This window comes from Calidris pugnax, unplaced genomic scaffold (assembly GCF_001431845.1).
Source record: "Calidris pugnax isolate Ruff unplaced genomic scaffold, ASM143184v1 scaffold197, whole genome shotgun sequence".
In the NCBI taxonomy this organism is placed as follows: Eukaryota; Metazoa; Chordata; class Aves; order Charadriiformes; family Scolopacidae; genus Calidris; species Calidris pugnax.
In genome coordinates this window covers 2,840,481-2,853,401 of record NW_015090936.1, presented here as the reverse complement: position 1 = coordinate 2,853,401, position 12,921 = coordinate 2,840,481, and the positions used below count along the sequence as shown (strand labels likewise).

General features: G+C 40.4%; 1 protein-coding gene across 1 annotated transcript; it reads right to left on the bottom strand.

Annotated features, from left to right (window-relative positions):
- Positions 1-3,323: 3,323 nt before the first annotated feature.
- On the bottom strand, positions 3,324-11,200 carry LOC106893618 (thiamine transporter 2-like). The gene is made up of 6 exons (XM_014951739.1): positions 11,098-11,200; positions 10,669-10,825; positions 7,859-8,675; positions 4,897-5,089; positions 4,223-4,364; positions 3,324-3,446 (listed from the first exon to the last, which is right to left on the bottom strand). Exons 2-6 carry the CDS (start codon positions 10,816-10,818, stop codon positions 3,324-3,326), a joined length of 1,425 nt encoding a protein of 474 aa, XP_014807225.1. The 5' UTR covers positions 10,819-10,825; positions 11,098-11,200.
- Positions 11,201-12,921: the final 1,721 nt, after the last annotated feature.

The following is a 12,921-nucleotide window of genomic DNA, read 5'->3' as shown; positions in this document are numbered from 1 at the left end:
CCCAAGGGAAGTGACTTATTGAACAGGAAAATGTTAAGTGAACTTGGATTCTTTGACAGAATAGCTGTGTAACGAAGGACACCAGAAGCACTGAGGAGGGTAGTTATTTGAGAAATGGTTACCTGAAAAAGACACTTAATTATGGGTAGCTGATGACAGTCTTTGAAGGAGACGTAGGGTTGGTCAAAACAGTGTAATAGGCCAAGGTACCACAGGTATAATGGCACTCTTTTAATTAAAAATTTATATGTGGTAGTAAGACCTCCTGTGGAATGCTAAATTCATTGATAATTTTTTATTTACTGGAATATTTCCTGCTGTACTGGAATGGAATTTGTAAGTGGGGGGGGAATGTCTGGCATATCCAGTCTGTAATAGTAAGAAGGTTCAAGAAGAAACATAACTCTGCAGTAGTTGGTGATGGTGGTTTAAACACAGAGATAACTTGGCTTAAGTTCAAGTGTAATACTGGGACTATGCAAATAATGTAAATATATCATGAATACATAAAGTGCAAGCTTAAAAAAAGGTTTCTGACCAGCTGGAGAATAAAATTCTAACAGCTTTCAAGATAACAGCAATAAATAAGATTAGACTGATTTTTTTTTTTTGAGAAAAGGATGTGCAAGCCCACAAATGCAAAAATACCTGAAGGTAAGACATTTCACTTGTAATTGACTGCCTGAATGTTAGACCTGCTTATTTCTAGGGGAGCTGAAAGACTTGACCACTGCTTGTGAAGATACTTTCTTGCCAGTGCTTTTGACTACTGTTACCTCTCTATAGGGGGTAGTAATTTCTGTATCTTACCCTTTTTTTTTTTTTTTAAGATTTGGAGATTCCACAGCAGAGAATGGTCAGCTTATTCAACAAGCTGCTTATAGTAGCATTCCTCACTTAAATGTCTGGTTTTGTCCAGTTGGTATCTGTCTCCTCCTCCTGCTGCACACTGCTGGATAGAGTATGGTGTAACATTCTCTAGGAAACTCATTCAACAAATCCCCAGCAATTGAAGGTTTCTGGGATGGTAGTGATGCCCTTGCTCTTCCTGCTGTTTTTTAGCCATAGTGTAAATAGCTGTAGTTCTGTTGTTGACCTTACCTATTTTGGGATAGCAGCGCATAAAAGCAGTAGGTTCAGAAGAACTTAAGCACTTGAATATGCTTATTGCAGGGAACCGGACCAAATCAACCAAATGTCTCATCAATGAGATGAACAGCCTTGTAGGAGGGGAACAGTCCTGTCTCTTCACCTGAACTGATGTAAATTAAGCTTTGTGCAAGGGCTAATGAGATCAGCATCTATTGAAATTGTTCTTATCCAAATGAAACTTATTACTGCAGAGATACAGGAATTCATTTAAGTATGCAAGGTACATAGTTTTTGATTATGTTGCATAAATAGTGGAATACCTTATTTTTCATAACCAGCTTGAATGCAGATAAAAGATGGCAACTCTTACTATACACAACCACATCTGTTTAGTGTGTTTTGACTAATTTTAAGTTCATGAGACTCCAGACAAGAAGCTGATGATCTTGTATTGTTTTGACTTTCCTTTATATTGAACAGAAACTGACACCATACCTGTTTTGTAGATTGGATTTTTAAAATATCTATACTTACAAAATGAATTCTTTACCCATGATTATAAATGTTTTGTCTTAGAAACCTCTGTAATTGTTCACACAATTGCTCGTGCAACTAGCACAGCTGCCAAAAAGCTATATTTCCACTAGTTTTTCAGTGGCCTCTTCTGCTTTAGCATTAAAGCACTTCACTTGGTAACTGTAGCTGGCTTATACAGAAATTAATTTAGAGACCTTCTAGATTAATACTTTTAATATGTCAGCTTTTATGTGTGTAAGAAGATGCTGTAAAAGGTACATCCCGAGTTCTGCAAGGCAGATGTGATGCCCAGTTTCTGCAGTTCAAAGTTATTTAATGGCTGCAAACTCCTAAGCACCGTGTTGAAACAAATGCTGAGGCAAGAAATGAATTTGAGAAGGACAAAATTTAGTTGGAATTCCTGAAAGAGCTATAAATACGATGCAAGTATTCTGCTGTCTTGAAGGGGGAAGTTACTGGGGCATAAAGGCAAGCTTGAGCATCCTTTTAAAAGTGTGTTTTTAAAGGAATTAATGATTTTTACTTTCTTGTGAGCTGAACTGGGACAACTGTTAGTTAGTTCTAACTCTTGGCAAATCTGTAAGTTGTGGTAAAGGAACACAATGGAATTTGCTGCTGTCTGATACAGTTTACTCCAAAGTGGACATTATTGAACACAGTTGAAAGAACATTCCCTAATTAGCTTTAAAGTAAAGTTCAATATAAACTTGAAGTGGTGTTATTTAAGTAAGTCTGCCTTTTATAGAAATTGAAGCGTCTCCCCATGACTTAAAAATAAATTAGTTTAGGAAGGTTTTTTGCTTCCAAAGGTCAGCGTGTGAGGGTCGTGGCAGTTGTCAGACATAATGTGTAGGCTTATTAAGACGGGCACTCACAGGGAAGGCTAGTGTGTTGTATTTGTACATTTTCAAGGAATTAATGCTAAAGCTGTCACTACATCAGTAGCAGTTTATCTGTACATAATTACCTATTTTCCTTTCGGTCCTGTAACTTCAGATTTCTGAGGACCGCATTGTGTGGAATCTGAAATAACTGCATTTGGCCGTTTGTAAACTGAAGTGGCAGTATTGCTTCTGTGCTGCAGAGCAGCCTAGTCATCCACCTTTGAACATACAGAAAGAAGAAGTGTCTTTTTGAAAAAAAAATGGTTTATTGCTTTTGTTAACCTGCTTTAAAATGCATGTCACAACTTCCAGCTGAAAAAGTCTTAAGTTTTCAAAAGGTTTCTGTTGCAAACTTTCCAACAGATCACCCTGCTGCTGTGGGGCAGCTGCTGGTTTAGGTTTCCTACGAACATCTGAAGGTCTTACACCTATGATGACTAAATTGCCTTTAACTGTAATGCTCAGTAGAAGTGAAAGTTCAAAGGTTGTGTTGTGTTCTGCTGAGAGGTTCAGGTATCTGTATGCAGTTGCTGCTTGTGCTTATTGAGCATTAATACAAGTTTTGGTGTCAGATCGTTAACCTTGAGTTGCAATAGAAGATTGAGGATTGTTTGCTATTAGAACTACGGGTGAAGAAAATGGGCAAAATGCATCATCGTGATGACAAAGGTCTTTATCCTGCAGGCTTATGAACAGCCTGTTTTACCATTGACAAGTCTTGCTTGATTGAGCATTGTTTTTCCTAATTAATTGTTCAGATGATGTAGCCTTCTGCACTGTTGCTCGCAGCCATTCTTTTTGTCTCCTTTGTTACTGATCAGTGCTTTCACCAACCACACTGGTATTTCTGCATTTGGTGGAGGTAATGATGTATATACTTCTGATGAGGAAAATTCCAGCTATGACTGTAAAGTAGCTGCCATAAATGAGAAACTAGGAAATGGAGGTTGGAAGAAGACGGGAGAGTCAAAACCTGCTTTTACTGTTTGGTAGATAATTTAAGGGGTGTCCCTCTGCTGTCGCCTTCCCTCCCCTGTCACCCATGCCCCAAAATGATCCCATCTTGAAAGGATTCAAGAAGTCTGGCTGCTTGATTTCCTGGCTGCTGTAGGAAGTCTGCAGTTGTAAAAGGTGGGGAAGAGAATAATGTTACCTGTGTCCCCTCCCCACCTCAATAATGGAGGAGTACAGCTGCCCTGCACTGCTTCTGGCTCTTCCCTGAAAAGATGAAAGCTAGAGACTTGGACCTCATTCAGTATGGTCCAACTTGAAATTCAATGGGGAATTGTGAGATTAGTATTTTCAGGGTTAAGGTAACTTAAAGATGTACCCAATGAAACTATGTAATTTAGAATTACCCCAGTAATAGACCCATAGAATGCCTTTCAGCTTGCTTCCTTCTTCTGTTTAGGGTATTTGACAATAAACTTCATAATAGTAAGCCTTTAAATAAAAATAAAACCTTTAGTAATAGGTAGTGGTCTTTCTCTTCGGCTCTATGAAAATATTCTTAAAATTATTGCAGAAATGCAAAATTGGCAGGACTAGAGGACAAGCGGGTTGTAGTAGCTACTGCCAGTTCCCTTTAAATGAACCTGTTTTTCAAGTGAGTAACTGCCCTAAACTCACCCATTCCCAAAGACTAATCCTGGAGTAGAACCCTCTTTTAGAGGAGAGTAGGGGAAACGAGAGCGAGTTACGAAGCTTACCTGGGTGCTGATATCTAGTCCCAGACCTTTTGAATCTACTACCACAACAGTTAAAATTGTCTGAATTGCCAGTGCAATGAAGTTGTTGAAGCCAAACATTAAAGCATAGCGCTCCATGCTCAGACTGACAGCAATCTGAAACCTGAAACAGAATGTACAGGTTAAGTAAACCACGGAGAGCATGGATGCTTGTCATTTACTTCTGGGAGAAATCTTGGGAACAATTTAATGGACACAGTGGATTCTTCATAGGATAAAGCCTCTTCAGTCTTGGCTATTAAGCTTTAACAGCTTCGTTTTGGCAGAAGTTCCTGGTTTTTCTGGCTTTGGCACTTACGTGCATCCTACTTTTATATTTGAGGGGATATTTTTGCTAAATAAAGACCTGTCTGTGTTCAGTTGATCATTAAGAGGATACTTGTACGTAGGTCATTGAACAGCTAAATGCAGACTAAGTCTCTGTTCCAGTTTCTAGACTTGGAGTAACCTACTGTAATGATTAGATCATATAACTTTTTAAGTGTAATTTTATACAAGCTAGAAATAATGTGTTGCTGTTGTGACCTATTTAAAAATCTTATTTTTAGGGAAACTTTCAGCGAAATTTTGGTAAATTTAAAAATGTGATACTGATTTAAATCAATTTAATTAGAACAGTTGTGTATTATACTTACGTTGCTATTGTTATAAGGAGCATATAGCATGCTTTAAATGCAAGGTAACCAGCATAACATGCCCAGATGTTGTCAATAAAGTACATGAGAAACAGAGAACCAGCATCCATTGCAGAAAAAATTCCCAAAGCCAGTTCTCCAGAAAGATCCCAGTTTACTTTGACATATCCAACTGCCATGGATGTTCCTGAACCTAAAAATTTAAAAACAATAATTAAAACTCTGAAACATTAGGCAACGGCTCTAGAAGGATGATAAGGGTGTAAAAGGGTCATGCCAGGAGCTCTTGAGACTGTTGGGGTCACAATGAACTTTGATAATGGTGTGGTTTCTATTTTCTATTAATGGTCTGGGAGTATTCCAGACCATTAATATGTATTCTGGGAGTATTCCTCTGACATAAAGGGATTGAGAGCACCATCAGCAAGTTTGCAGATGACACCAAGCTGTGCGGTGTGGTTGATACACCAGAGGGATGGGATGTCGTTCACAGGGACCTGGAGAGGTGGTCCCAGATGAACCTCATGAGGTTCAACAAAAGCAAGTGCAGGGTTCTGCACCTGGGCCGGAACAATCCTCGGTATCAATACAGACTGGGGGATGAGGTATTAGAAAGCAGCCCTGAGGAAAGGGACCTGGGGGTTCTGGTGGACGAGAAGCTGGACATGAGCAGGCAGTGTGCACTTGCAGCCCAGAAGGCCAATCGCATCCTGGGCTGCATCAAAAGAAGTGTTGCCAGCAGATCCAGAGAGGTGATTCTGCCACTTTGCTCTGGTGAGACCTCACCTGGAGTGCTGTGTGCAGGTCTGGAGCCCTCAATATAGGAATGACATGGACCTGATGGAGCGGGTCCAGGGGAGGGCCACTAAAATGATCAGGGGGTTGGAGCACCTCTGCTACGAGGACAGGCTGAGGGAGCTGGGGTTGTTCAGCCTGGAGAAGAGGAGGCTCCAGGGACACCTAATAGCGGCTTTCCAGTACCTGAGGGGGCCTACAGATACGCTGGGGAGAGTCTGTTTACAAAGGCCTGCAGTGACAGGATGAGGGGAAATGGCTTCAAGTTGGGAAAGGGAAGATTTAGATTGGATGTTAGGAAAAAACTCGTCATTATGAGGGTTGCCCAGGGAGGTGGTTGAGGCCCCATCCCTGGAGATATTCAAGGTGAGGCTTGACAAGGCCCTGGGCAACCTGGTCGAGTTGGGGCTGTCCCTGCTGACTGCGGGGAGGTCGGACTAGATGACCTTTGGAGGTCCCTTCTGGCCTGGACCATTCTATGGTTTGGTTTGGATTCTATTTGGTTTGTTTGGTTGTTCTTGTTTTGGTTTTTCTCTCCTTGCTCACAGAGCCTTCGCAGACTGAAGTACTCTGAGAAAAGTGCATCCTGCCTAAGGCTGCAGGCAGCAGCACACAATCTATTGTTGCTACTCCATTATTTTTTTTTTAACAACTGAGCAGAGAGAAGAACAATCCAGCCAAGCATTTTCTGCCAAAATACGCAAAATGGAGTTTAATTCCTTCACGTAAAGATCTTTATGAAATGAAAGTCTGTTGTGCTCTTTCATGTTTTGTTTTGTTTGTTTGTTTTTTTTTAATGAAAGCATCTCTTTCAGTTTCTGGTGAAAAATCTTAAAAACTGCATTTGTCAATGCTTTATTGACCATCACATACAGTAAGAGCCCTTACTTGAGTGTAATATAGTATAATAAACTCCACTGCCTTGATTTATTTTTTTTTAATTTCTGCAATAATGATGAGATTTACTTTTCTCCCCATCTCAGTTTTGGAGAAACACTGTCTACTGCTGCAAGAAGATTATCCAGCTATGGGGTGGTTTGGGTTTTTTTTTTTTATGCTGTTCAAGCACAGAGGCTCTTGGAGGTGTATGAAAGCTCTTTGAAACATAATACGCTGAGGTTAGGAGCTTGAATACAAAGAGAAGCCTGATGCAGGCAGGTTACGCAGCAGAGTGTATCAGTTGCCCAGATGCTTTCAGGTAGGCTAGCACATTAGTACAAAATTGGTCTTCATTTGTTGCTTGCATGTGTTCTTCATCAGACTTCAAAAAGTCATAGCAGGCCTACTCCTTTGGTCCATCACTGCTCTAGCCAGAGGTTCCTGGTACTGTGAGTATCAAATGGAAAAGGGTGTAAGAGCAAGAAAGCCCTTGGGAATACTGCTCAAACCAGTAGTCTGAGAAGTTTTGGGGTAGCTTCAGTAAAATGGATTTTCAAGCTGATTGCAGGGAGGAAGAGAAAACTGGAAGTTCCCTGTAGAAGCATGAGATGCAGCTCCTGGTATGAAGGTGGAGACATAGCTGTGTAAATGTGAGCTTAAAAATTAGACTCCATTAGAAATGAACAGCTATTTAAATAAAGAAGTTGCACTTCAGCCATGTGCCAGTGCTTTTGACCTCTCCTTTTGTGCCACATCTAGAGGCAAACTCATTGATCAGGATACAGATTCAGTCACAGAGTACTTGTTCTGGAGCACTCAGCCTGAAATGATGTTTAATCTAATGTCTGACCAGACCCTCCAGTGTACCTGTTAATATGCTCTTTTAATTTTTAAGCCACCTAACTTAAAGTGAATTTGAGGGAGGAATAGGCAAGGTGTTGTTGAAAGGGGTTTGCAACTGCTTACTTGGGGCTAAATGCATGGTCTGACCAGAGCCATGAACTTAAACTCTTAAAATACTTTGGTGGAATGAGGCTCTTTTAAGAAGGAAAAGTTATATATATATATATTTTTAACATTTTTGAAGTGATAAATTGATCGTAAAGTCAACTGATGAAGTGCAGTAAAATCATGCTTTGCATACAATTTGTTTGGGTGTTAAATGTTGGAGGCTGTTGCTGTTGACCTTGGTTCTCATAGGAAATAAACAGAAAGGCATCAAACACTGCTGAAGAATGCCATCAGCACAGGATGGATTAGAAGTAGTTGCTAATGATCTTTTACTTACCTAAAAAAGTTGCTATTGCTTCCACAGCTCCATTGTACACTGCAGAGCTGTGAGAGGGGGCTCTGAAGTCCCACAGCACTTGGACGTAATTGAGAACCTGGTTAAAGCCTGCCGTGGCCAGAGCCCACCACAGGGACCAGTAGAGAAGTTTCCTAGAGCTGTAGCAGTCCCTCAGGTCCTTGCCCAGCTGCACCAGTACTCTGAGCACGTTGGTGTGGGGTCTGGTGTTACCAGCCTCTGCTTCGGGTGGGGGTCCCCTGTCAGCAGACACGGAGCCCTTGTCCTCCTGGCAGCTCGATGGCCCGTCCGAGCCAACTGAGGCCACAGATTTATCTGGCCCCGGGGCAGGTGGTGAGACATCTTTCCTGTGGAAGAACATACTCTTTTGCGGCATTGGGAGGAAGAAGGAACACAGGAATGCCAGGGACACGGAAGCCAAAGAGATGGCGTTGAGGTGAAAGTAGGAGACGTCTGCCAAGGAGACCAGCAGCTGTCCCAGCACGGCGGCAACGGTGGCTGCAACCAGAGTGATACTTCTGCAATAGCTCGTCACTCTCTGATAGTGATCGGTGCTGACGACGCTGTAGATGTAGGCGTAATAGGCCACCTCGGTGGCTGTTGCCATCCCGTAGAAGAACTCCACCATCTGCATGGCCAGCACTCCCTGTGCGAAGAGGAGCAGGAGCCACGTGATGATGAAGCTGATGCCCTGGAGGAGGAGGATGGGCTTGTAGCGCACGTAGTCTGTAATCAAGAAGACCGGGAAGAGGAGTGCAAGGTAGGAGTATGTCCAAACTGGGTAAATCTGGTTGGTGACCTAGAAGGGAATAAAAGAGAAAATATTTTTTATATATTATTGAATGAACATCATCGTGGTGATAGGAAACACTGAGTTATTCAAATTGTGCAGACTTAAACTGTGCTAGATTACAAAACTGTAAATGTACTCCTTAAGAGGCAAAGGTAGTGATGCTATCCTCTACTCTCTAAACAGGTAGATTAGCTTAAAAAATAATTCTAGTAAAGGCCTACAAAGAAGGCAGGCTTTGATATATAGTTGTTTAAAGCAGTTATAGCAGTGTTTGCGTCATAGGAAAGTCTGTCTAGCATCAAATCTTATTCCTCACAGTAGCTGAAAAAGAATGCCTATTTACCTTTTATATGAGTCATTATATCCCTGTGGTCACCTCTCTCTTTTGTTAGGATTAGAAAAAAAAATAAATGCCCTTTATGATAGGGGAACTGGTACTGTATGTAGTGAGTGAACAGCTGTTACTATGTTATCTTCACCTTCTATATTTTCTTCAAATCTAATATGTAAGAAGTCAGTTTTGATGCAACAACCTTTTTGTAAGCTTCGGTTCACCTTCAATGCATAGATGCTCTGAAATTCTTTTTCTAAGACCGATCTGCATTCAGGTTGGAAGATGCTCTTTACTGTTGCCATGAGCTCAGTGCTTGCCCAGGCAGCATGGCTACAGCTGGGGGGGTATCCCCTTCTTTTAGATACAGCCATAGAAAAAGTTCACTTTGGGATGCACAAGTTGCCTGTTTTGCAGAGGTCTTCTCCAGTTATTGCTGGACCTGTGGGGGTATCCATTCCTGATCTTTTATTCTCTACTTAAGCAATTAGACCAGAAAGGAATTGTTGCAAATGCAGGAGGAACAACAGTATCTGGTTATCTTCTGAATTTGTACTGGAGTGAGTTGCATGGCCAGCAGCAGGTTCACTCTATCTTTCTGGGTGACTTGTTTTGTTTCTCTAACCTTTAATTAGACTTTTTAAGTGTTCAACTGAAACTTATAGAATTAGCTCACCAGAGGTGAATTTAGCTGAAAGAGCCAGTACCTGTACTACACTTATTTTTGAGTTAAGGATTATTGTTGAAAGTGGAATTAAAGCATCCTGTCATGCTATTGGTGTATTTCATCTACTAGAAAAAAAATTTCCCTTTGTGGTTCAAAAAAATAATAAAAAGGGAGGGAACCCCAAAACCCAATCCACAGATATGTTTGGTTTTTTTTTTTTTTTTTGAAGAAACCTTGGGTTTCCACTATGCTAGCAGATTCTGCTTTGCCACTTGCTATTGCACATCAAGAATGATTGTTCTTAGTATCAGCTGCATGTGGGTGTACTGAGCTTGTGTTTTCTAATTATACCATTAACTCCATGACTCAGCCACTTGTTAACGATGTCCCCTTTTGTTGGGAAGTGTACTCCTGAAGCAGCCAGTGCTGAACAGAGGAGTACAGCAAGGAAACTTGCAGTGCATGCTTTTGTCAAGAAAAAAAACCAAACACCCAAACCAGACTTTTTTTTTGGAATGTGAATCTGACCTCCAGAGGTTAATGAATGCATGAAACAGCCCTGTAATGTAGATAATAATCTAAGAGCTCATGAGAGGAAGTCTGCTTGGTTTTCTTACCATTTGCACTCACTTTGTCACTGTCAGTGTAATCAATTACATGATAAATATAGATAAATCTTAGTGTTGTCCATCCCTTGGGGTTCTAGGTGGGGAGAGGAGCTAGTGACCTGATTTTGCTGAAAGTATCAATTTCTTAACCACCAAAGTGGTTTCAAAGCCCTAAGAATGTAGGGACTTCGAAGTTTTGACCTTCTGCAACACAGGCGACTCCTTACTTTTTTCCAGAAGCATCTTAAAAATGCTTTAGAGTCTCTTATTTTATCTACAGTCTCTAGATAAAATGTAACTGTATCATTGAACACTTATTCTCCCCTGCAGTGATTGCTGTAAGACTTAATGCTTTAAGCATCTTAATTATTACTTATGAGAATAGTTACATACCTCTTCAATTGTTAGGTTTTTGTCTGGTCCAGTTAGATAAGGAGTGAGAAAAGATTCTGATGGTCTCATTGTGGAGAAAAATCCATTTGCACAGATGATCAGTGTGGGATAAATCCAGCTGTAGTGTATGGCTCCCTTCCAGCAATCCATAGTCTACCTAAAAAAAAGAAGCCAAACCAAAAAAAACCCAACAAACCAACTGTAGTGTAGGAATGAGTACACTAGGAATTTTATAAAGATGCTCTTCACAGTTGCTAAAAATTAATTTACAAGTTTACTTTTTAACTAACTCCAGGTAATGTTTCTCTCACTAAACCTGCCTGTGATCACAGATGCAGCTTGTAAATGAACAACTTGGATCAAGGTGCATTGGTGGGGGTAAACTCCAGTCTCTCTATCATCTATCAAAGGTTGTTCCTAATGACGTACTTAGAATCGAGTGGATGTATCATAGCGGAAGAATAAAGTTCCATTACAGTCTCATTTCCAAATAAATGAGTGGGGAAACTGCAAGGTAAAAGCTCATTCTCAGCATGCTCAGGGAGGCTCTTCTCTGTTGATTGGCAGCCTGGGAGCCAAGTGGAACAATAGAAGTCCAAGCCTTTGTGCAGGCAATAAAAGCCACCAGCCAGCTCACAACCCATTGTGAGCTCAGTTTCTTCAAAATACTTTAATACTCATCATATTTGTTGCACTCCAGTCACTGGAGTGGGTAAAAAAAGATGCAGAAACTGCTCCTGGTACCTGCTCAGACTTAGTAAAGGGGGTTCTTGACTTACTTTTGAAAGTGATGATCAAAAGGAAAAGAATGAGCTGTCTTTCTTCATGGCAGTGGGCAGCAAAAAGAAGCCTAAAGAGATTTGGGGGTTTTTAAGCTTATTTTATTTGTTTTGCATTAGAAAGTAAATTCCACTGTTCCCAGAAAATAAGAGAAACATGTTCTGAAATATAAGAGAATGAAAGCAAAGCACTGACTGATGTTTAACCAAGCTGTTACAAGCTATTTCTTTTGAAATGTTGAATTCCATTTAATGGCAGGCACTTCTTGAAAAGTGCTTCTGCTTGCACTGTGAGATTGTATTTGTTAAAACTTGGCATAAACAGTGTGTTATTAAGGCAGTATTTCTGTGACCTTAGAGGAATGTTTCAAAAACCAGCCCTAACTTTGAAACCTAATTTTAAATGATTGCCTCTGATTATCATCTTTCTCTTACAAATCATTGTATGTAAAATATAGCCTATATTATCCTGGACTCTAGTTCTGCTTTGAAATCTTTTGGTATCTGTTGTCTTTTCAAAACAAAAATATGGTAAACTCTGGACTGATCAATAACATCAGCAAAAATCTTGCAGTGAGCAGGTGAGCGGCCAGCATGCTTCCAAATGCCTCTGAAGGTAATGGATTACCTGTCAAAGCTGTGGCTGTGGTGCATTTGCTGTGGATTCATGTGCAGTTTCCTCCCAGGATGACCACTCTTTAGTATGGTAGTAAGAAATTTCTGTGTCTTTTCATTTTCTAAAAGTTCTTTCTAAACTTGGGAGAATGATACCAGAATTTTAAAAAGTAATAAGAGTAATAAAAATTAATCGCAGTTCTAAAAGTTCTTTCTAAACTTGGGAGAATGTTATCAGAATTTTAAAAAGTAATAAGAGTAAAAAAATTAATCACAGCTCTTCTTGCTCACAGAGGGAAGGAGAAGTTTTATCCTTTACAGGTTCTGTCAGCAAACTGAGTTCTGATGAGTAATAAAAATTGACATGGCAAGAAAATTATCACGTGATTGCATTTTTATGCTAATAAATACCTTTAAAAGCTCTGGTCTCCAATTCATAGATCAGATCCAACACTTATTTTACAGTTGGGGCTGATCCTGACCCTCCCCTTTACATAGTACAGTGGTCTCTGGGCTCACGGGGTCTCTGCTGACTGTCCTGGCTCTGCTGGGGCTGCAGGGACATATTACCTCATACTTTTAGTTGGCTGGGAATTACTTCTATATAAGGACCAATCTGTCACTCAAGGGCAAATGGACAAGAAGCTTCTAAATCTAATTTAATCTAAACTAAAAAAAATTAAACTAGAACTGCTTCAGAGAAATGCTTCTGCTTTGCTTTCCTTTATCAAATTTTTTTTCTTTAGAGTGGACTCTATACATCTTCCAGGGTTCATCAGAGGATGGAGCTGACACTGAAGCCTGTTGGTGGGATGTGTGTTAACACTGGGAGCAAATGCTATGGCCCTGGCAGGAGGGA